Source organism: Hyperoodon ampullatus, assembly GCF_949752795.1.
Source record: "Hyperoodon ampullatus genome assembly, chromosome: 6".
NCBI classification, from domain to species: domain Eukaryota; kingdom Metazoa; phylum Chordata; class Mammalia; order Artiodactyla; family Ziphiidae; genus Hyperoodon; species Hyperoodon ampullatus.
In genome coordinates this window covers 8684707-8706642 of record NC_136919.1, presented here as the reverse complement: position 1 = coordinate 8706642, position 21936 = coordinate 8684707, and the positions used below count along the sequence as shown (strand labels likewise).

Genomic DNA, 21936 nt, shown 5'->3' with positions numbered 1-21936 from the left:
GAGCCTAATATGCGGTCCTAATATGCAAATATCTTCTGCAGTCTCCTCCCACATCCACTGCCTTCCACACGTGGCAGATGACCCACCAGCAGAGGTGACCAGAAGGGAAGCTCCTGGCACTGGTCCTTCTCTGCCTTCTCAGCTCTGCCCCTGTTCTAGAACCTTCCCCCGCTCAGTCGGACGTGTTCCTTCCGGATGCTCAGCTACACCTGACCTTGGGTAGGGGGTGGATGGCGGGCAGGGATTTCATCAGAGGGATGTAGGAAGTAGCAGTAGGATTCTAAAGCAATCGTTTAGGGCCACAGAAGAAACAACAGGAAATGCTAACCACTCAAGACTATTTCTTCAGGAGAGAATGCCAGAATTCTGGAGCCGGAGAGTGGGCTCAAATACAAAGTGTTCTGCCCTTCTGAGTCTCCTCCAAATTAGTTTGAATAAGAGGCCTCTGCACCCTACCTGGTTAATACACCTTAACAAGATGACCACATACATCTCTGGCCTTCCCCAGGTGCCAATAAGTGCCCACCACCACGCTTTCTACCCTCCAGACATGCTGGAAGATTCATCTCCCAGTGCCCCAGGTTGGAGACAGGAGCCAGATGCAGAAAACTAACACTGCTAGTTGGGGGTCTCCAGGACTGGACCACTCACTGAGCCCTGGGCCGGAAAGGAGGAGCTGCTTTCACTTTTGACCTCTGCCTATGATGGAAACCAGTACTGGAGCTGCGACCCAGCCGCCGGTCCAGCCTCCTCAAGGTTCAGCCGGACTCTCCTTCCATCCCATCCCCCATCACCTCCACCTGCTCCGTTGTGTATTAGCCATGTGAAACCAGAAGCCAGCAAGTTAACTAACCTCAAGCATCCGTCAGAAAATCCTGGCAGGAAACAGAATTGCCCCCGGATGACTCACAGGAAGAAACTTAATGAAGGTGAAATGGCAGTAGGAATAAATACTTCACACAAAGGATAGCGAGGCCCCCAGCGCCTCTAGGCTGAAGGACCTGGTGGGGAAAAATGTTACCGACTCTGGCAAGCTCTGAGTCGCAGAGGACGGTCAGCTTGGCAGGAGCTGTGGTAGCAGAGGGTGAAGCAGGAAGGAGGGGGAAGAAAAAAATGCCCTGACCTCTCTCTCCTCTGCCCTCCCACCCCATCTGCTGCCAGAGCCTCCCATCGGCCAAACCCATTTGGAGGCCTGGGTGAGGGAGCCAAGAGATGCCTCTCGGGGGTCAGCCTCCCACAGGCACCAAGCAGGGCGAAGAATGCATCTGAAGGGTCAGACAGAACACCCCACATACCCGCCAAGCCTCAGTTTCTCCATCTGTAAAGCGGGCATAATCACACCTCCCACAGAGAGTTGTGCAAATTTATTGAGGTCACGTGTGTGTAAAACACTTAGCAAGTCCCTGACTCATGGAACACACTCATCAAGTGTGACTTTATTAGGGGGATGATATTATTGTCAATATTATGATTCTGCCTCTGTCACCTGAATCACTCCTCAGGTTTTAACAGAACGTCATGGCCCCAGGGAAGCCTTTCCTCCACCCAGCCCCACCCCCGCCCCCAGGTCAGGCCCCCTGTTACACTGGGGGCAAGGAGCACACCATGGCCCTAACGCAGCCCACCCTGGTTTGTATCGGAGCACAGCCACACGCAGCCGTGGGCACGTTGGAGGCTTGCTCGCTACGACAGCAGAGCTGAGGTTGGGACAGAGACCCCACGGCCTGCAAAGCCTAAAACATTCACTACCTGGCCTTTTCCAGAGTTTGCCGACCTTGCGTTATACCCTCTTGCAGCTTCTTTGTCCCTCTGTGTCTGCTTTCCCCACCAGCCCGGGGTTCCCAGAGCCCGGCACCTGGGGCTCTTGGTTTCTGGGCTCCTGCCCTGTGGGCACCTGGTTCCCGGGCTGCCTGCTGACTTCACATTCCTCCCAGAAAAGTGCTGAGGCTGGCGTTCCCACACAATGTGGCTGGCAGACCCCGGGGCCCAGGAGCGTCTGCACTGACTTTTCAAATCCCTGGCTCCAGCCTGGAAGCAGAATGTTAAGGTTTTCATTGATCACCAGAGGGCCTGGGCGTGTCTGGAAGGCTTCAGACGCACTCAGTGGTCCCGGCTTCCCACCCTCAGACGACAGAGGGGACCCGCGGGGTCCCGTGGGGGGCGGGACCAGAGGGCAGTTCCAGGGAGGCCTTCTGTGTCTGGCAATTAGACTGGGCTGCGTGGCAGGAGCCTGACCAGATCCGGGGACAGGAATGTGCCTCTTGCAGGCCCAGGAATGGGAGGAACGCAGCCTCCCTTGGCTCCTTGGGATGGGGGCTGGGCCTACAGCTCTGGGCTCTTTCCAGCCAGCAGGCACCCCACACCTGCCGAGGAAAGGCCCCAAGAGGCATCTGTTCACTCGAGGCTTCACATGCCAGGGCCGACTGTGAGCCAGGCCCCGGCGGAACCCGGCGAAGACCTGCCCTCCTGGGCTCCATTCATGCCTTAGTCGGGGAGGCAGGAATCCGAAGGCGTGAGGGGACAGGGCGGCACTCCGTCGCTGCGATGCCCCTGCGCCCCACTCTCCACCCCTGGGGAGCAGCTGTGCCAGCAGCTCTGCACCGACAGATGGACAGACTGTGAGGAGGGAAGTGGAGAAACCTTCTCAGTTTCTGGTCTGGGGAGAAAAAAGGCCAGGAATGCCACGTCTTCCATTCCCCCCCCATATGTAATGTTTAGTTTATATAAATGAACTAATATTTTCCTGGAGAGCAAAAATCATAAAGAACGTTGACCCCAAGAGAGGGCAAATGTTTGTGTGTGCCTTGGAACCGGTGAAGACATTTCCAGATCTCGGGAGCCCCACCTCCACGTGGCTGAACCAACTGACAGGTTTTCTCTGAAGATTCCTTGGCAGCAAAGCAAGTCCATGGAAAATCTCACCCTGGGCCGCAAGTTTCCTTCAGGACTGCTCTCCGACACACCTTTCCATCTTCCTTGTTCTATGGCCCAGCGGGTGAAAGCCCTGCTTTGGAGTCAGGCAGACCTGAGTGCAAGGGCTGGCTCCCGCCCTTCCTAGCTCTGGGACCTGGGCAATTGGCGTAGCCCCTCTGAGCCTCGGTTTTCTTACTGGTGAAATGGGAATAGGAATAAATACTTTGCGTAGGCTTACTTCACAGGGCTGAGGCTGGGCCAGAAAAGCCCTTAGATAGGGCCTGGCCCTCGCCAGCAGGCTCTGATGCTGACCGGATGGAGGGACAGCGTGACACAGCCAACAGAGCACTGGATGGGGGGCCAGAGTGCCCTCACCTCAGCTCCAGCTCACCACTCACCAGCCGCGCCAGGTACCACGGCCGTATAACCTGCCAGCCCGGGACCTAGCGGCACAAAGCGACCATTTTATTCTATGCATAGATTTGCAGGTCAGGAATCTGGACAGGAAACAGCCTGTCCAAATTCTGCTCCACGATATCTGGGGTCTCAGTTGGAAAGACTTGAAGGCTGAGAGGGACTTGATGCTGGGGGCCGGAACCATCTGGACATGCATGGTGCTGGCTGGTTATCTGGGGCAGAACACGAACATACATGTGGCCGCCCGTGTGGCCTGGGCTCCCCTGCCGCATGGCCGTCTCATAACTCTTGCATGGCATTGCTCCCCGAAAGCAGATGTCCCCAAAGCATCATGGCATCTGTGTGACCCACCTCGGAAGTCACATAGCCTTGCTTTTGCCAAACCCTGTAGGTCAAGGCAGTCCACAAAGGCCCGCCAGGCCCAAGGAGAGGGCAGGTAGACCTCTCCAGTTGGTTCATGGTAGGGAAACAGGGGTGCAAAGATAATAATAGTAATCGTAATAGTAACGGCAGCTAACACGTACTGAGGGTATACTCTCTGCCGGGCACTGTTCTAAGCCCATCCCATGTGCTCGGTTGGGGAGCCTCACACCTACCCTGTGAGGTGGGGGGGCGTGTGTGTGCAATATCATCCCCATCCTATAGGTGAAGGTGCTGGGGTGGGTGCACGCCCTCACCCCCCATCTTATGCCTGGAGGAAGGGGCGGAGCCAGTTGCTGAGCCCAGGGGTCTGGACTGGTTGTCACCTGTACCCAACACGCGGAAGAAGCAGGATGCACCTGAGGGCCCCAGAGCGCTCTGGGCTCTGTCCCCATCATCTGTGCAGGGAAGGAAGCACCCTGCCTCTGGTGACAACCTTGGCACATCTGTGACTTTCCCACAGACACTTGGAGTCGCAGGCTGTCCCAACGTGGTCCTTAGAAGGCTGGTTCCATGTAAGAGTAGAACTCCAGACCTGCTTTGGCATTAACTCTCCTTCCCTCGCCCCAGCTGGGGCCTGACTACCTGTGACGAGAGAGCGGGGGTGTTGGCCGCTCTCCCTCCCTGGGCGTTTCTCCACCTTCCTCGGCTTGCTGACTGCAGGGTCTCCACCTTCCTCGGCTTGCTGACTGCAGGGTCTGGGTGCCAAGAACAGTGCGGGCACAGTGCCGACTCCAGATGCTTCTTCCTCTCACGGCACTTTCATGGGTTTTGCAGAGATTCCACCGGTCCCTTGGCCCAGGCAGATGCAGATTTATTCCAGGGGCCACTGCATGGCCCCTCAGTCTGTGCCCGCCACCAGCTTCTTGCTGCTTGGGATCCCCTCAAGCCTTCAGCTCCACGCCAGCTCTCCTCACAGGGGCCACCTTGGTCCATGGGAGGCCGTACCTGTCCTGGTACCGATGGACCTGTGAGCACAGCTAACCCTAGTGTGGCCACCACTGTCCTCTGGCTGCAGCCATGTGGGCTCCAGGCCTGAGTGAGGCACTGGGAGTGCCCTGGGTTTCCCAGCTGCTGGGGGACATAGAGCAAGCTCCTCAAGTGGCCTGGAGACCCCTCACTGTGGTTGGGGAGAGTGAGAGAGCCCCCCACGAGTGAGGCATGAGGACCCCCCCACCCTCTTATATTCTCAGAGTGTGTAGGGGCTCCTAGTGAGGGGCTCAAGAGTCAGGGAGCCGGTTCACCCTGGAGTTCACATCTACTTGTCCTTGGAGTCTCCCATCTTAGTAGCCTGTTAGTGTCAAGGTCAAGCAGATGAGCCAAGACTTAAACCTGCTGCCTGCTGCGGTCTGGGGATCTGGGCCTCTGGCTCTGAGGAGAAAGCGTCTGGGCCTCACCACAGTGGAAGGGTGATCGGATGCCATTTTTCAGAAGGAAATGAACTAGGGCAAACTGAGTGAGTGTGAGATAGAGCCTGGCTCACAGTGAGGACCCGTAAGAGCTACATGTATGAGAAACAAAGAACGCGTGTGAACGTAAAAGTCACCGGCTCCCAGGCTCCACCATGAAACCTGGCCAGAGAAGGCTTTCAACACAAACAGACTTTCTGTGCAGAGGGGCCCCCAGGCCCCGGAGGGCCGCCGGGCTCTGGCAGACCCAGGGAGGGCCCCGGCCTGAGAACAGGGCTCTCAGCCCGCGCAGGAAAGAAACCAAAAGACGCAGAACCCCTTGGAATCGGGCGAAAGTGGGCGCTGCGCCCCAGGCGCTCAGGGCGGCGCTCGATGGCTCCGGATCACACCAGTTGTCATCCTGGTCTCCAGGGAGGACGCGGAGGCTCTGAGTCTGAGCGGAATGGACCACGGGCTCCCAACTCAGCTCAGGCAGAGGCTGGACTGGAATGCAAGTCTTGTGATTCCAGATTGAGTCGTTTCCCTCCGACACAGCTGCCTCCCATTAATTTCGAATGTGTGAGACTTGGAGCACAGCCTCAAGAACGGCAGCAGGGCTGCCAGGCTGCTTAAATCGGGCAGTGCTGACCCGGGACAGGGCCGCTCCGATGCCACTGGAACCCGTGGGAACGAGGCTCCCTATCCCGGCCACGTGTCCTCCTCCGTAGAGCCGGCTTCTCTGCAGCCGTGCGCATGTCACTGGGCCATTCGGCACACTCGGCTGGTGCTCCGACTGCTCGCCCAGGCCTGCGCTGGGCACTGGGGACGCGGTCCCTTCCTCCCGGGGCTGGTGTCGGGGCGGGGGCGGGGATGGACGGTCAGCGGGAAATCACACACAGTTGCTTAGCTTCAGATGGCTGGGCGCTGAGAAGGCCAGGCACAGGCCACACGTGCCCAGGAGGATGGGGTTGCTGCCTTCTTTGTGAGAACTCAGGGACCTGAATTCTGTGAAGCACTGGGCCCTGCATCTCAATGAAAGCCCTCGCCCGTGTCTAATTTAACCCCTGAGGGTGGGAGAAGACCCGCAGTTCTTTCCCTCCCAAGAGAAACGTACAGGATGAACAGGAGGTCGTTTCTGGGGCGCTTTGGGCTTGTCTGCTGTGGTCCACGCTGGGGGGTAGCAGAGGCCTCTGGCTCCTGGAAGGTTCCTGGTGCTGGCTGGCCGGCCAAGGCTGCCTCTGAGAGGAGGACATGACAGCTGAGACCAGGGGCTGCTGAAGTCAGAATCGTGCAACACTTCTGAGCCGTCTTCCTTTAGAATTACGAACGAAGCACAAGATCACTTTCTTTGTGAATTTAAAATGATCATTTTCTCAAATATCTGTTCTGTTGATCCTGGTTTCACACACGTTCCTTCTTAGCCTTTCTCCTCTTCTCCTCCCACAAACACTGGTTTCCCGCCTTCTGTCCCAGGCCTTCCCCCTTCCCACTGAACTTACAGCCTGGATGTCTTGCCCACTCCCGGGGCTCCACACACTCCTGTGCTGACAAGTCCTGCACACCTGTCCCCAGCTGCCATATCTCCCGAGCACCACACCCACCTACCCAGTGGCCCGCAGACATCAATCCCAAACTGAGCTTCTCATCAGCGCCCCCAGCCTGCTCCCTCCTTGGTGAATAGCACTAGCCTCCACTGATGGTTACCCCCAAATACCCCTTGTGCCACGCAGCTGGTCCACCTCCTCGACACCTGTGGCTCACATCTCTCCTTCCCAGCCTGTGGTCTTGACCAGAGTGAGATTTCTCGGGTGCAAATCTGAGCATATCACCCCCTCTCCTGAAACTCTCCACGCCTTCCCCTCATTGAGCTCCAGGCCCCTCTGGGGCCCCCCCCGCCGACACACACACATGCGCGCGCGCACACACACACACACACACACACACTCGCCACCCTCAGCTCTTCAGCCTGGCTGGCTCTCTGCAGTTTCTCGAGTAGGTCCTGTGTCTGTCGTCATGGGCTCCTTCTGCCTGTACGGCCGCCCCTGCTGGAACTCCTGTGCCAGTCTGGAGGTCAGACCCTCCGGGTCCTCTCTGACCTTCTTGTGCTCTCAGGTGCCCTGATGATGGCTCCACTGCTCACCAGCCCCTCGCCCGACCCTTCCGACCGCAGGTCCCACACCGTTGAGATGCCAACAGGGCCTGTGAGGCAGTGTTACTGTGAAGCTTGCATCAGATCCTGTGTACAGAACATTGAGCACAGCCTCTGGCACCTTGTAGGTGCTCGATGAATGTCAGCCATCACCAACACCACCACCATTATGGTCGTGGTAGTTATTCAGTTGATGTATTGAATAGTTCTTGCTGTCACTGTATTTATTTATTTTTTTCCTATCCAAGCACGTGTCTTTCCTGGGTGTAGTTATCTGGTTGCTTGTCTCTGTCCCCAGTTGAGTGTAACTGCGTGAAGGCAGAACATCAGCTCTCTAATTCAGCGTGGCCGTACCGCGCCTGGCCCGGGTGGTGTTGAGGAAGGCGGGAGGCTGCTGTGTCGTTTCCTCCTCACAGGCAACCTGCCAGGCCCGACCACTGCCCCCGTCTTGCAGATGCAGAATTCAGGCTCAGAGGTACGAGTGACTCGCCCAAGGTCACTCAGCCGGGAGGTGGCAGATACCAGTGGGAGCCCAGGCCTGTCTGCCTCTGGATTCCACGTTCTTTGCTGTCGCCATTCATCATCCTTAATCCTGTCCACTCCAAAGCCATTGTTAGAGGGCCCTGTGCTCTTTTCTCTTCCAGTCAATGAGTGGTCTGTTGGGCAGCATGTCAGTTTCTTGAGAGAAATGTAATGAAAACCAGATTTCTTTCATGATATCTCGTTCCCCAGTGACTGTCAGTTCTCATATGTTCCAATAAAACTGCTAAAGAAACAGCCACTTAAAGATTATTCATGGAAAAATTTTGCAGAGGAAAAATAGAGCAATCTTCTGAGATAGTCAAGCCGCGTGGTCAGTTTTTCCAGCTGTCCGTGCCATATCGGGCTGGGCAGTGGGGACCACACTCTGCTAAGCCAGGCCAGGGCCAGGCTCATTATCACCGCCCCCGCCCCGAGGACAGGGAGAAACAAACTTGCCAGCCACCCGCTCAGAACCGGTCCCAGAAGACACGTGTCCCTGGTGCTGTCACGTGGTGGCCTCCCCCACCAGGCCTTGGTGGGGCAGGAACATGAGGCCTTTCAGTAGCAGAGTGTTACGGTCAGAGAGGCCACCTCCATCCCTAGGTCCCAGCTGAATGGAAATTCTTCTGCTTCGGCGTCAAACCCGGGCTGTTGGTCCGCGATGCAGGGATGGGAGTGTCTGAGACCCAGAGCAGTCTGAGCAGCCTCAGTGTGGAGCCTGGGCCTAGGGAGATCACAGCCTCTTCTGCCTGCACCCCCACCCCGCCCCCCAACCCTTCCCTCAGCTGGCTGGAGGGGCATCTGAGGCCAGGCATGTCTCCCGTCCAAAGCAGGGAGAAGAGGGGGCGGATCTGGGCCTCGGCCTGGATGGAGAGTCAGGAGCTGAGTGGAAGAAACCAAGGGCGAGTCTGGAGGCTTGGGAGAGCCAGAACTAGGGGTCAGAGCCAGGATGCAGGAACCACCGGAGACAGGTGGGGCAGGGAGTGGATCAGGAGTGAGCAGAGGCTGAGGAAGTTCCCAGAAGAGCCTCAGAGTGAACGGCTCTCGCTATACACACGGCCGGTTAAAGGAGCAAACCCAGCACCCCTCTGCCACGTGACCTGGTGTGCCTCCCACACAAGGACACGAGGATAGTCAAAGTATCAACTGCACAGGAGTCGTTGAATTCAGACACTGAAGTGTGTACACAAGCCTGGCACACAGTTGCTGCATAACAGATGTCAGTCTCCTTCACCTTCCCTTCCTCGGAGTAGCAGTTGGACCTTATCCGTCACACGTGGCCTTCAGGAAGTGCCTCCTGCTTATCAGATCACCTCAAGTGTGTCACCGTGTTCCTCCTTCCTCAGGTTTCCACTAATGCCTGACCTTTGAACTGCTAGAGCTCCTCCCCCGCCACGTGGCCCCCACTTGCCACCACCAGCAGAGTGATGTAGCCCTGGGCCCAGGTCCTGTGCGAGGTAGATATAGAAGCCCTGGCTCTCTTACCTGCACATCGGGCCTCCTTGGAGGACCCGCCCACAGCACGGGGCCCGGACCTCAGCATTCAGTTATCACCATTCTTAATACTACGACACCACCAGTTCAAACCACGAGGAGGAGCCAGGCGATCTGACCTTTATCAAATAATTTCTGAACCTGGGCTGGGAGCCAGAGTGACTCAGGCAGTGAGACTGTAATCCCACGTACATGCAGCTGACAAACAAGGCGCATTCCACCCTCCGCATGGATACATTTATTGAGCAATATGTGCAAAACAGAAACAAAGCCGGATGCTCCCATGCTTGCCTTTCCTCCCTGCAGCAGCTACACGAGATGTTTCCCCTGGGACAGAACTTGCTTTCACTCCATCGCTTTGAGCAGAAGTTCTTCACCGGGTGCCCGTCAGAATCACCTGGAGATCAGCACCCCCAAACCCCCCCTAGGCCAGCAGAATCAGACCCTCCTGGAATGGGCCCAAGAAACTCCCATCTCTCACACACCCTCCAGATGCTTCTGATACAAACATGCCCTGGTTAAGAATGACAAGCTCAAAGAAGCTGATGGCGGCGTGGAACCCCCCACAGGAAAATGCACACATACACGAAGCTTAGCCACAGTCCTCGCTGGCTCCCATGGACCCTCCCAGGGTTGGTGAAGTCCAGGCCACGACTCTCTGACTTCATTATTATGGGTTGGTCTGTCCGAGCCCCGTTCTTGAGATGCCGTATGCAGGCGGGAATTGGTACCTCAGACAGCACCCCCTCTTGTTACCGAATTACGTCCTGTGGACCCTGCTCGAGCCTTAGCCTGAGCTCTCTGTCTCAGCAGAGGAGGGTTATTTTTTCCATTTGGGTCCCAATAGGCAATTGACGAAACAGAAGCTGAGATCAACACAGCACAAGCTTTATTCAGTGGCCAAAGAATGGAGAAGCAGGGACTAAATTCACAGATCAGTTAATTTTAGAGTAAAGACAAAGGGAGGAGGAGTGAGGTAATGATGGGGAGAAGGATGCATTAGTCTGCCGGGGAAGGGACGGGGCTTTTTCGAGGGAGTGGGGTGCCACCCCCTTTTTGTCCTTCTTTGGTCCTTAATGTCCAGTCCCGGCCACCAGTAGATGTATCATTTAATGTGCTAATGTAGTCAGATCAACATATAATGAGACTCAGGGTCTGTTGGAAGTCAGATTCGTGCCATCTTGGTCCCAGCTGGTTCCATGTGGTTTTTTTCTTTGTGTGTGTGTGTGTGTGTGTGTGTGTGTGTGTGTGTGTGTGTGTAGCTTCCTTTATCATCTCTGGACCCTTTAACTTAAAGATTTATGTTCACTGCTGCTAGAGTCGGGGGTGTTGGCAAGTTTTGAGCAAGGACACTCCTGCTAAGAGAAGGTTGATGGGTTTTGAGCAAAGACCTGGAGCTGCTTTGGCAGCACCCTCTCCTGCCACCTGGCCGAGAGGCGGTGTGATGTGGTGGGGCCTCCTTGAGAAGGTTCTTTGGGCTGCAAACAACAGAGGCAGACTCTGGCTGGGAGGGCTGAGCAGCCAGGCCAGGGAAGGTCAGGGGGGCACTGGGACTCCCTTCCACCTCGCTTTTTGCCTTAACCGTGAGCCTCTCTCACCGTAGACCCGCCTGCTCCTCCTCCACAGGCAGGGAAACATGGCCATCGACCGTATCTAGGTTTTATTTCTCATCCCAAAGAGAGATTGTCCTCAGACATGTTCCTGGCCCAAATCTGAAAATCCTGGGGAAGGTGTCTCCCCCAAGCCGGGGTCAGGGGCAAGGCCACAGTGGCGCTGGTCTGGGGTTGGCTCCCCTGTGACCCCCATCGGGGGAGGGGCGATTTCTGACAAAGATGCTGGGCAGGTGGCCCCAGGTGCCCCTTCTGTGCATTCACAAGGCCTAGACTTGAACCGGATTCCACGACAACCAGCCCCCTGTCCTTGAGGCTTAACCTCCTGAGCTTCTGCTTCCCCATTTGTGAACCAAGACTAATAACAGGCCTCAGGGGGTGTTGTGTGGGTTAAATGTGAAGGCACTGCAGGGCTGTGGCAGACACAGATGACACTCAAATGGGGTGATCGGAGGAGAGTGTCAGAACGAGGGTGTCGGGAAGCCCAAGGCACAGCCCAGCACCCCCGGCTAGAAACAGTGGGGCACTGTAACTGCCCCTAGGCCTGCAAAGGTGCAGGGAAGCAGCGGTTACCAAAACCAGAGCAGAGGGGTCCTGGAGACCGCACCTCTCAGGGGTGACCACAGGAGAGAGCTGCCGGAAGTGGTGCCCTAGCCTCGCTGTCTTCCCTTCCCCCGTCTCTGGCCCGGGCTCCCCATCATTCTGAGCTGACCAGGAGCCAGACGGAAGGGAGCCCACTGACCTAGGCCCCATAGTGCAGCCCCCAGTTCATGGCACAGGGTGGAGAAGGACGGATCTGGAGTCCAGCACAGCCCCTTAGCACGGTGCCTGACACAGAAGGGGTGTCCACTCATTTTTCAAGTATGCTCATTTTAAATGACGAAACATTTATACATAGAGAATACCCATTGTACCTCCCACCCATGTTTAACAGAAGTTAACATTTTGCCATACTTTCTTTATATTTTCTTAATTAATTACAGATAGAGCAGAAGTCCCTCTCACCCCATCCTTTCCCTTTCTTCCCTATGGAGGTGTCTACTGTTCTGATACAGTTTGTGTTATCCTGTGTAAATTTTTGTGTTTTACTACAGGTATACCTGTATACAAACATATATACCATTTTTTGGTATGTTTTTTAAATTTTACATAAATGGCATCATGCCATCCACATAAACATTCTTTGGAACTTGCTCTTCCTACTTAGCATATGCTTCTGTGATTTTATCCGTACTGGTACCTGTGGATCCAGTTTCTTCATTTTTTCCTGCTCTGTAGAATTTGTTGAATGAATAGACCACAGCTCACTTATCCATTTCCCTACCGAGGGGCATGCAGGCTGGTTCCACATTGAACATCCTTGTAAACGTGTCCCCTTGTGCACGTATGCAAGAGTTTCCTGAGGGCAGACACCCAGAATTGGAATCCCAGGGTCACGGTGATGCCATGAAGGCATGGCATCTTCACCTTTACTCAGCATTGCTAATTGCTTTCCAAGTATTTGACACTCAAATGAGCCCCAAACTAGCATTCCTGTCTCTCCACACCTAGCCAACACTTGATATTGTCACGCTAATTATTTTTTTACAATCTGATGAGGTGAAAATGTACCTCGTTTTTACTATAATCTGCATTCCCATTATTACCAGTGAGGTTAAGGCATCTTTCCCTATAGTTATTGGTCATTGGGGTCATTTCCTCTTTTGTGAATTGCCGCGTGTCTCCTTTGCCAGTTTTCTGGGGGTGTGGGTTTGTCTCTTTCTTACTAGTATTTGAAGTTCTCTGTAAATCTGAACATGAACCCTTTGCTGGTGATGTGGGTGACAGATACCTTCTCCCAGACTACAACTTGCCTTTTAACATTGCTTTTGCTGTCTTTTATTTATTTGTTTGTTTGTTTGGGTGCAGAAATGTTTAATTTTAAATGTAGTCAAATTTATTCATTTCTTTTCCTTTAGGGTTTATGCCTTTTGTTTCTTTCCTTTCCCCAAGGTCATAAGGATTGTCTGTTTTTTTCCCAGTAGTTTTGCATTTTTGCTTTTCACATTTATGGCATTAATCCACTTGTATAATATAAGGTAGGAGGACTCTAATTTCATCTTTTTCCACGTGGAACCCAGTGGTTCTAGCCCCATGTACTGAAAAAAGCCTCCCTACCCTCTGAATTGTAACGCCGCCACCACCATGAAGCAAGTCCAGGTTTTCACTTCTGATTCACTGAACAGTTCTCTGCCCATGCCCCAACTCCAGACTGTTTGAATTACTATTGTTTTGTGTTCCAGTCTGATAATCCGGTAGGGCAAGTCCTGTACTATTCTTCTTAGGATTTGCCTTGGCTACTTTGTCCCTTTATTCTTCCATCAGGACTGTAAGATCAGCTGAAATGACCAGGTATGGCAGGGATGGAGCACCATATGCCCCTGACGGTTTCAAGCAAGGAAATGACATGGTCAGCTTTCCATTTATCAAACACTCATGAATCTGTATGGTGGTGGGATTTGAGAAGATTAGACTGGTTGCAGGAAGAAGATAAAGTGTGGGGACCCAGACCAGTCAGTGACAAGAGAGGTGGGCAGGGAGGGGGTGTACAAAACCTAGGGGCCTTGGCGATCGTGTACAGCAAGTGAGAAGAGCAAAGCAAGTCACCGTCTGGAAGAGGCCAAGACGACCCCTCCTTCCAGGCTAGGTGACTGAGTGGCCAGCAGGGTCTTCAGCCAAGGCTGGAAATACAGGAGGAGGGTCCAGGTTCAACCCTGGCTGAACTTGCGGTATCTTAGGAAAGTTCAGATGGAGATGTCATGCCAACGGGTGGATACGTAGGTCTCGGGCTCAGAAAAGAGGAAGGCGGTAAAGATTTGCGTCATCAGCCGATCTGCTGAGTTAAAATCAAATCAAAACCAGGAGCCAAAGAGGGAGGCCTGTGTAGGCAACACCAGCTGCTGGAGGATAAGGAGCCCGTGGAGGAGGCAGAGCGATCGAAGAGGCACAGGGGGAAGCAGGAGCGCGTGACCTCACAGACGCCCCGGAAGCAGAGCCTTGCGACGAGCGATCGCTCGCGTCAGACACCAAGGGTGCTGGTGAGGAGGCCGATGAGCGTTCAGCGATTAGGCCAAAAGGAGGTCAGTGGGAACGTCATCAGGAATGAAAACCGGATCCAGCGACTTGAGGAGAGAGCGAGGGGGTGGGAACGGAGCAAAGGCCTCTGTCTGAGGAAGCGTGGCTGGCGGGGGGAGAGCCGGGGCCGCGAGACCGTTTCGCAGAAGATGAGACACCAGAGTGTGTGCACAGGCTGGGGAAGGGGCCTGAGTGGCGGGAAGGGGAAAGTTGCGGGGGGGTGACTTCTCAGAGGGAACAGTAGGGCTGGGAGGTGGTCCCGGCTCCCCGGGCCTGGCAGGTAGGCTGGTGTGGACGGAGGTGCACGTGGCAATTGCAGAGCCAGACGCGAGGACGCTCAAACTTGACAAGCACAGTTTTCTCATGGCAGGAGAGTGGCATCCTTTGGAGGGGAGGGTGTCGAAGAGTTGTGCAGGGGGCTGAAGGAGGGAGGAGACTCCTGGGGAATAGATGTTGAACGGAGCAGCGGAGACCTAGTAAGGGTGTGGCGGCGGGAACCTGGGGAAGTGAAGGAGAAGATGTCGGGGGTCGGGGGTGTGGCGTGGAGGGGGTGCAGGGAGCAGGATGGCGGCTGGGAGCATGAATTCAGAGCTTAAGATGACGTGAGTTCCTTGCCTTGTGAACCCTCCGAAGTGCCATAAGGGAGCTAGAACTTTCCGCAGTGGACAGGCTGGGGACAGGGGTCATTGTTTTGGACACTAAAATAAGAATGAACCAAGCATGCTGGAGGACATGGGAACCCTTAGGTCACTTGTGGATCTGCGGCATCTTGTGGCGGAGGATCTGGAGCCCTAGATGGACCTCGGGCCTCACAGGCCCTCCAGGACGTTCCCCAGCATGGCCAGGCAGCAGCCCCTTGGTTTGCAGGGTGTTTGATGTGCTCCACAGGAAGTGGCCCAGCCCCTTTGTGGAAACCCTGGCCCCCACTTCCAGTGTCTGGCCCAGGTAGCTAAGGCTAAGCTGGCATCTGGGGTCACATCCCTTTGAGACAGGCTGGGACCTGGGGCCCTTTGCTGCAGGGCTTGTACCTGGACAAACGTCTCCTCCAGCAACAGATTTAGAGAAACTAAGGGACTAAAAATAACTGCGGGCATGGGCGGTTGGCGCAAATTATGAACAATAAGATACAAAAAGGCCAAAACCCAACTGCCACTTCTGAGCAGGGTACTACACGTGATCCCTGCACACAGCACCCCCAAGGGGTGGGCACACCACCTAAGCCACCCCTCCAGCCTGACCCACCCATCCGCCCCTGCCCTGACCCCACAAAAGGAACCAGCTCGTCCCCCTTCAGGGAGTGAGCAAGGGAACCTGTTACTTGTTTTCGCTCCCCTGTGAGCACGAGTCCGAATAAAGCCTTGCCTGAATTCCTCGTCTGACCTCTTGTCAGTTTCTGTTGATTAGAGTCCAAGAACCAACCCGTCTTCGTAACACCTTAAACACCTCCCTTCCCAAGCCACAGAAACTAAAGAGTACCACAGTGGTCCAGACCACACCCCACAAAATATAGCTGTGGACATGGCCAGCATGAAGGATTCTGCCTCCATCTCTGCATATGTGGCTCAGTGGAGTTTGTGGCCCCGACCCCCTGGCTCTGATGACCTCCTGTTGGCCCCATGACTGGGGCTGAGGAGGACAAGGTAATATTATCATAATAAAACCCGAGTGAACGCTAACTCTGCACACATTACTTCATGACCCCTCCCAACCACCTGCCAGGTGAGTGAATTATTCCCACCTTTCAGATGAGGAAACTGAGGCTCCAGGAGTAAGTAACCCATCCAAGGTCACCCAGGCAATAGCTGAGAGGCCAGGGGTCTGAACCCCTGCCTACGTAGCTGTGCTTCCTCTCATTAAATCCGCTGCTCCCCGATAAGCCCTCCACACCTCCCTTTTTGTCGGATGTGTGGTTGAGAACAGAAAGTGGCCGTGGAAGGGCACAGGGTAAGGGCCCTGGACCTAGACTCAGAAGTCACACTGTTAAGGCTCAGCTCTGCCACCCAGCTGGGTGGCCATGGAAGAGTCTCGCCACAGGGAAACAGGCCAGGATGCTGATCCCCATGTCCAACCCCACGTCTGTCCACGGCACTCTCCCCCATATGAGCAGCAGGGCTGCCCAGTCAGGGGGCCACCACACAAAGCAGGACACTGGCGCTCCTGACGGTCGGTTGTCAGCCTGGAAGCAGAGAGGGAGGGGTCAGGGTCTCGCGAGTGAAAGCCCACGGGACTTGGGAGAACCTTGCCCCCCGTGACAGCCGGGCCAGGTACCTTCCCCCAAACCCGGCCCCCCCTCCCCTGAGCCTCCACAGCACCACCATCACTCTCTCTGCTCTGTTCACAGCCCCCTCCAGCGGCTCCAGTTCTGCGAGGTTCAGCCGGCGGCCCACCTGTCCTGACACATCCGTGGCTGGCAGCCTCCCCACGCCCCCAGTTCCGAGACACAGGAAGAGCCACAGCCTGGGCAACAAGTGGGTGACTGAGCGAGCACCCCCTGCTCCCCGGGTCTAGACTGGGCTGAGCGTGGGGCATGGGCTGAAGGGCTGCTGGGAATGCCGGCCCACCGGGCCCTCCCCCGCCCGTCTGGGAGTCCCTGATGGGCACTCTCGGCGTCCCGGGCTGCTGCCCTCTCCTCAGGCCTGGCACGCGCTCAGGAAGAGTGGGGGCGTCCGCGGCAGCACGGCCTGCGAACTGGTGACGGGGTTTCGCGGGCTCGGCAGCCAAGGGAGGAAGTGTGCGGGGAAGGGCAGGGAAACAGTGGGGGGATTCCAAGAGGTTTGCCCAGGCTCAGGTAGTGCCTCCTTGTGGAAACCCGAGAGTCCAGTGGACGCCATGACCGTCATCCAGGGAGCACTAGGTGTCTCATGGTGCTTTGTGTACTGGGGCTCAGAGTCTCTGCTCGCCAATTGTTGCAGAAAGCCTGCAGAGCAGTGAGGCTGCTGCTGGTTCACCCAGCTGTGTGGGGCTGACAGCTGGGGGACATGCATGGTCCTCAGCGTAGCCGGGGCAGCCATGCCCATGTCCCCAGGGTGTTGGGCACAGAATCCTGAGCAGTTGGGTCCCTTCCTCCCTCCCTCCCTCCCTTCCTTCCTCCCTCCCTTCCTTCCTTCCTCCCTTCCTTCCTTCCTTCCTTCCTTCCACCATTAAGACACAAGCCTCAACCAGGCCAGACCAGCCGTGGAGTCACTTACAGGCTGGAGGAGAAAGGGTTGCTCTCCAAGTGTTTGGGGCTTGCTCTGTGCTAGATGCTCTGCTACGTGCCTGTCCAGCATTCTTTCACTGAGCCCCTGCAGGCCTCCAAGGTAGGCGCTATATGATACACATTGTAAGAACGAGGCTGGTGAGGTTTGACAGGTGAAGTACGTTGCAGTGGTGAGTAAGGCTGGAGCGAGGATTTGGACCAGGTTTGTGACTCCAGAACCAGACGTGCTGACTGCAGGGTCACACTGTCCCTTCGCTTGTGTGGCCCCATGGCTCACCAGCACCCTCCGCTCACTTGAGCCTCATAGTCATCCTGGGAGACACGCAGGGCAAGTATCGTAAGTCCCCATTTGACAGGTGGAGAAACTGAGGCTCAGAAGAAGGATGTGACTTGCCCAAGGTCACACGGGGAGATAGGGCAGAGCCTGGACTTAGACCACGGTTCTGGGTGGAGGTCTTTCTCCTGCAGCTGCGCCGTCTGCTCAGGACGCCAGGGCAGGTGTAACCACTGTCACTCCCTAGATAAGGAGCTTTGCCTTTCTTTCTTCCTTTCCATTTTCCAGTATGATGTGTCAGTTGAGTGTAGTTGAGAGTAAAAGTGCGACATTCCCATCGGAGAAAGCGAGGCACCTGCTGGACGACAGCGTCCTGGAGTCGCGCAGCCCCCGCAGGGGCCTCGCCCTCGCCTCCTCCTCTGCCGTCACCAATGGACTCGCCCTCGGTAAGCGTCTCCGGCCTGCACACCACAGCGGGTGGGCCACAGCCCGGCGTGTGTCTCTGTGTCACCGTGCAGTGCCCGGTGGCCCCTCACCCCCTGCAGAGGGGGCTCCCCACAGGCGTCACCAGAGCTAGGGAGGCCTTTGCTTCCCGGCCTCCGAGGCTTCACGAAATGCCCTGGGTTTGTCCTCATCCTGCTGGTGGCCCTGAGAGTGGCAGGCAGGCTGGACAAGGACCTGAGACCCGCCATCCTTGGCCGGCAACTGCCAAAGCCTGGTCGCTGCCCCCGCGGGGCTCCGTCCCTGGGGAGCCACAGCCCCCACCCGTAGGGCAGAGGAGGAGGTGCTGCGGGGTGGCCACTGGGTGCTCACTGTGCCCCTGTCTTCACACTGAGAAGCCAGAGTGAGGGAGGGTAAAAAACTGATCTTCTGGGATGAAAGCATATGTCTGAACTTCAGCCAGAAATGGTGCTTATGTCAGTGGAAGGACAGAAACTGAGCTGCTGGGGCCAGGAGGGGAGGGGTCAGAGCTGAGGATGGTGTTGAGATCTGGTCACAGGTCTGTCCCGCTGCAGTGTCCAGGTCACCTGACCAGGTCACCTAGGTCATTTCTGCTGTCAGACAAGCGTACGCTCCACTGGCCGTGTCCTTTCAGTGTGCCCATGCTTCTGTAGTCTGTGTGTCTACTTCCCTTAACAGGGAGTGCTCCTGGGGCTGGCAGCAGGTTAGTCGGAGGCCTGTAAGGTGGAGGGTCCCATGGAAAGGAAGAGGGTGGTGCGGACAGGACAATCGGGCAGGAATCTCACATCCCACGTCCTCATGAAATGAGGCCAGTCTCTGAGGCAGTGCCACTGCAGGGGGCAGCTGTCTCCTACGTCCTGGAAAGTCTGTGACAAGCAAGGTCCATGTCTGCCTTCTGTCCAGGAAGGAGGTCATCCCACTTGGACCCAGTCCGGGGTTTATACCAGCTTAGGAAAGTGTAGCCTGCGGTTCATGGGTGTGCCTTGGGGAAAGAATTCAGGGTCTGTGTGTTGGGGAAAGGCTGGAATAAACCACGTAGGCAGGTCCCTTCCCAGAGACTTTAACGTGCTTATGGGCTCTGTGGGTCTCCCAGAAGGCAGCGGAGTCTGCAGGTTCCCTCATTATCTGGGCCGGAACCATCTTCCTTGGAGAGTCCTCTGGGATGGGGTCCTGAGGAACCAGTCTGGGAAATGCTGGCCCAAGAGCATTCAGCTGGGCAGCAGAACAGCTGTTTTACATCCAGGAAACTTTCTGAGCTGTGCCTGAGCCCAGGCCTTTCTATTCCTGAGACAGAAAACTGAGTCAGACGCAATGCTGTCCAGTATCCAGGTGGGAGATCACCAGGCAGTTTGGTTCTCAGCTCTTCTACTCGGGAAACTCAGATGTTTTTCCGTTTGGAGCTGAAAGGCTGGGAGCACGTTGCTGTATGTGCATGTGCCCTGTCTGGAGCTGAACTGGTCCCCTCCGTCCTGTAACTCCCAAGGGACCTGAGATCTCCTCCTTTTCCCCTTCCCACTGCCCGGCTGTGGTGTCAGCAGGCAGCCCAGGCAAAGAGTGTGGAACCCAGGCCCCTTCGAGAAAATCTCTCTGCTGTCCTCGTGGCTGAAGCCGGGCCTTGGAGAGTCCAAGTCGGCCACAGGGGCAGACCTGGGGGAGGGCTGGGCCCCGCTGTGAGCACACTGCCCAGGATCTGAAGGGGCGCTCCGTCGGGGCCTCTGTCTGCTGCTAGGCAGCTGCTCCCTGACCAGCGTCTAGTCGAGCCCTGACCTGCGGAGGAAGAAGTGTGCTCGTTTGGCCCCTGTCTTCACCAGGTGAGGCCTGTTTGACACTGGTTTTACTTGGGCCAGAAGGGAGGCGGTGGTGAAGCCAGGCCAGGCCAAGACACAGGCCTAAGGGCCCAGACCTCAGAGGACTGGTGGGCAGGCAGCTGCAGCCCTCAGGGGCAGGGAAGGGAGTGGAGGACCCACCCTCAGGGGCAGGAAACAGTGGGACGGGATGGGCCGAGAGTCAGAAATAGCAGCAGCAAAGCAGAAGCCGAGCCACGCTGACAGCCACAGGGTCAGGAAGCTGTTCCTCCGGCATGTCTGTGCAGCTCGGGGCCCGGGCCCGGTGACCCAGGAGAACGGGCCGCTCCGGGTGGCCCCTCTTCTGCGAGGCGGCCGCACTCATCCATCTGTGTTCCTCTTGCAGGCAGTAGTGAGAGCTCAGAGTTTAGTGAAGAGATGTCTTCAGGGCTGGCAAGGTGAGTGTGGCCTCCGCTCGGCCTCCTTCCCAGGGGAGTCGCTCAGGGCCCGGGGAGCTGGAGACCAGCCCCCCCGACCTCACTGGCGGCCCAGCCTGGTGAGGCTGCCCTGTGGCTCCCACAGGGCAGTGTGCGCAGCCCACGGGCGGGGCTGCCAAGGCGGGAAGGCCGCTGGGCAGGCTGGGCATGGGGCTGACGTCCCAGCCCCTGCTCGGGCAGCCCCGCGTAACACCTGGTCCAGGGCTGGCCCGGGAGTCTGAGGCCAGCGCCCGAGGAGACCTGGGTGTAGATTTGGTCTGAAATGAGGGTTCTGGAAACCAGACGCCTGAGAACAGGCCTCGTCTGGAGATGGGCTTGTGGCTCCGCCTGGTGGGGTCTGAGAGCGCTGCACCCCCGTGGCCTCAGGCCTTTGGGCCGACACCTGCCGTGCTGGGCACTGGTGAACGAAGGGGACCCTGGCCCGGGGTTGGGCTCCCTGCAGCCAGCCCGTCTGCCCCGGGGATTCACCCCCTGCGCCTACTCCGCTTGCTGCCGCTTCCGCTGCGCCAGGCACCAGGTGGGCTCTGGGAAGACAGGGACACTGCACGGGGAGCTCCCACAGCCTAGGCGCCGCCCAAGGTGAAGGGCATCGTGGCGACTTAAGTTCTGAGGGGAGCCAGGGAGACCCAGTGACGCAGAGGCAGGTCTGCACCGTCCCTCAGAGTAGCCCCTCCACTAGCCTGTGTGCACAGCGGCCTGTGTGCACAGACAGGCACACACACACACGGACACACACACACGCTATACCCTCTGCGTACGTGTGTATGTACACACATACACACGCACACTCACGTACGCTCACACAAATTTGGGTGTACATTCACAATGCAGGCATACACATGCCTCTCACACATATACACACACCCCTCCTCTGGTGTTGAAGCCGCCTGTCTCCTCAGCCTCCACAATCATAAATGGCCAGAGAAGGGGTGAATCCGGCCAGTCCGTACAGGGCAGAGTGCTATCATGTGGGGATAAGTGATCTTTGCTGAGCACTCCCTGTGTACCAGGCACTGTCTTGGTCTCTCCCAATCCTCAGACCTAGCTGTGCGGTGGTTACTCGTAAAATGTCCTCGTTTCGTGCCTGTGGGCAGCAAGGCGTGGAGAGGTGACGTGGCAGTCCCGCCTCACCCGCCCCGGTGCGCAGAGCTGACCCACGTCCACCTCCCCCGATCATGGGGCCCACCTCTTCGCCACCATGCCTCGTCCAGAGCCGCCGTGACGCTGCAGGGACCGGCCCCACGTCGGGCAGCCAGTCCATCAGTCCTCGTGAAACCCCAGGTGGGGGCTGGAGAGGGGGAGGGACGACGCCCTGAGCCCTCGGAGCTGCTCCCTCTGTCCCGCCGCAGGCCTCCTGGAGGGACGTTTGCTCTGACTTGGGGAGCACAGGCAAACGGGCCCCGCTGCCCTCTCCCTGCCCACCCCAGGGAGGGGTGAGAGCCAGACAGGCACCGGGCAGACTCCGCATCTGACGAGCGGAAGTTTGACTTTTCTCAGCACCGGTCAGGGGACTCGTGGGGCAGCCCCGAGGAAGGGGGCTTACGGGCAGTCCAGCACCTCCCCAACCACGGGCCAACGAGAGGACATTGATCCTGAATAGTCTCCACACCTGGAGCTGCTCATGGCTCGTTCATTCCTTCGTTCACTCATCCTTTCCCTGTGTTCACTCGTTCACTCATTCATTCAAAGCTGT

At 56.8% G+C, this 21936-nt stretch overlaps 1 protein-coding gene across 9 annotated transcripts in view; it reads left to right on the top strand.

Moving 5' to 3' along the window:
- The window catches only part of RALGPS1 (Ral GEF with PH domain and SH3 binding motif 1), a gene marked incomplete at both ends in the record, with an annotated part of 243661 nt that overhangs the window by 203099 nt on the left and 18626 nt on the right, over positions 1–21936 (top strand). For 6 of the 9 annotated variants that reach the window (XM_079706612.1, XM_079706611.1, XM_079706610.1 and 3 more), the window contains 3 exons: positions 16369–16495; positions 17789–17946; positions 20153–20204. In XM_079706612.1, coding sequence (XP_079562738.1) covers positions 16369–16495; positions 17789–17946; positions 20153–20204 — 337 coding nt within the window. The remainder of the gene's footprint in view (positions 1–16368; positions 16496–17788; positions 17947–20152; positions 20205–21936) is intronic. The other 3 variants (XM_079706615.1, XM_079706614.1, XM_079706613.1) reach the window with 1 other exon arrangement.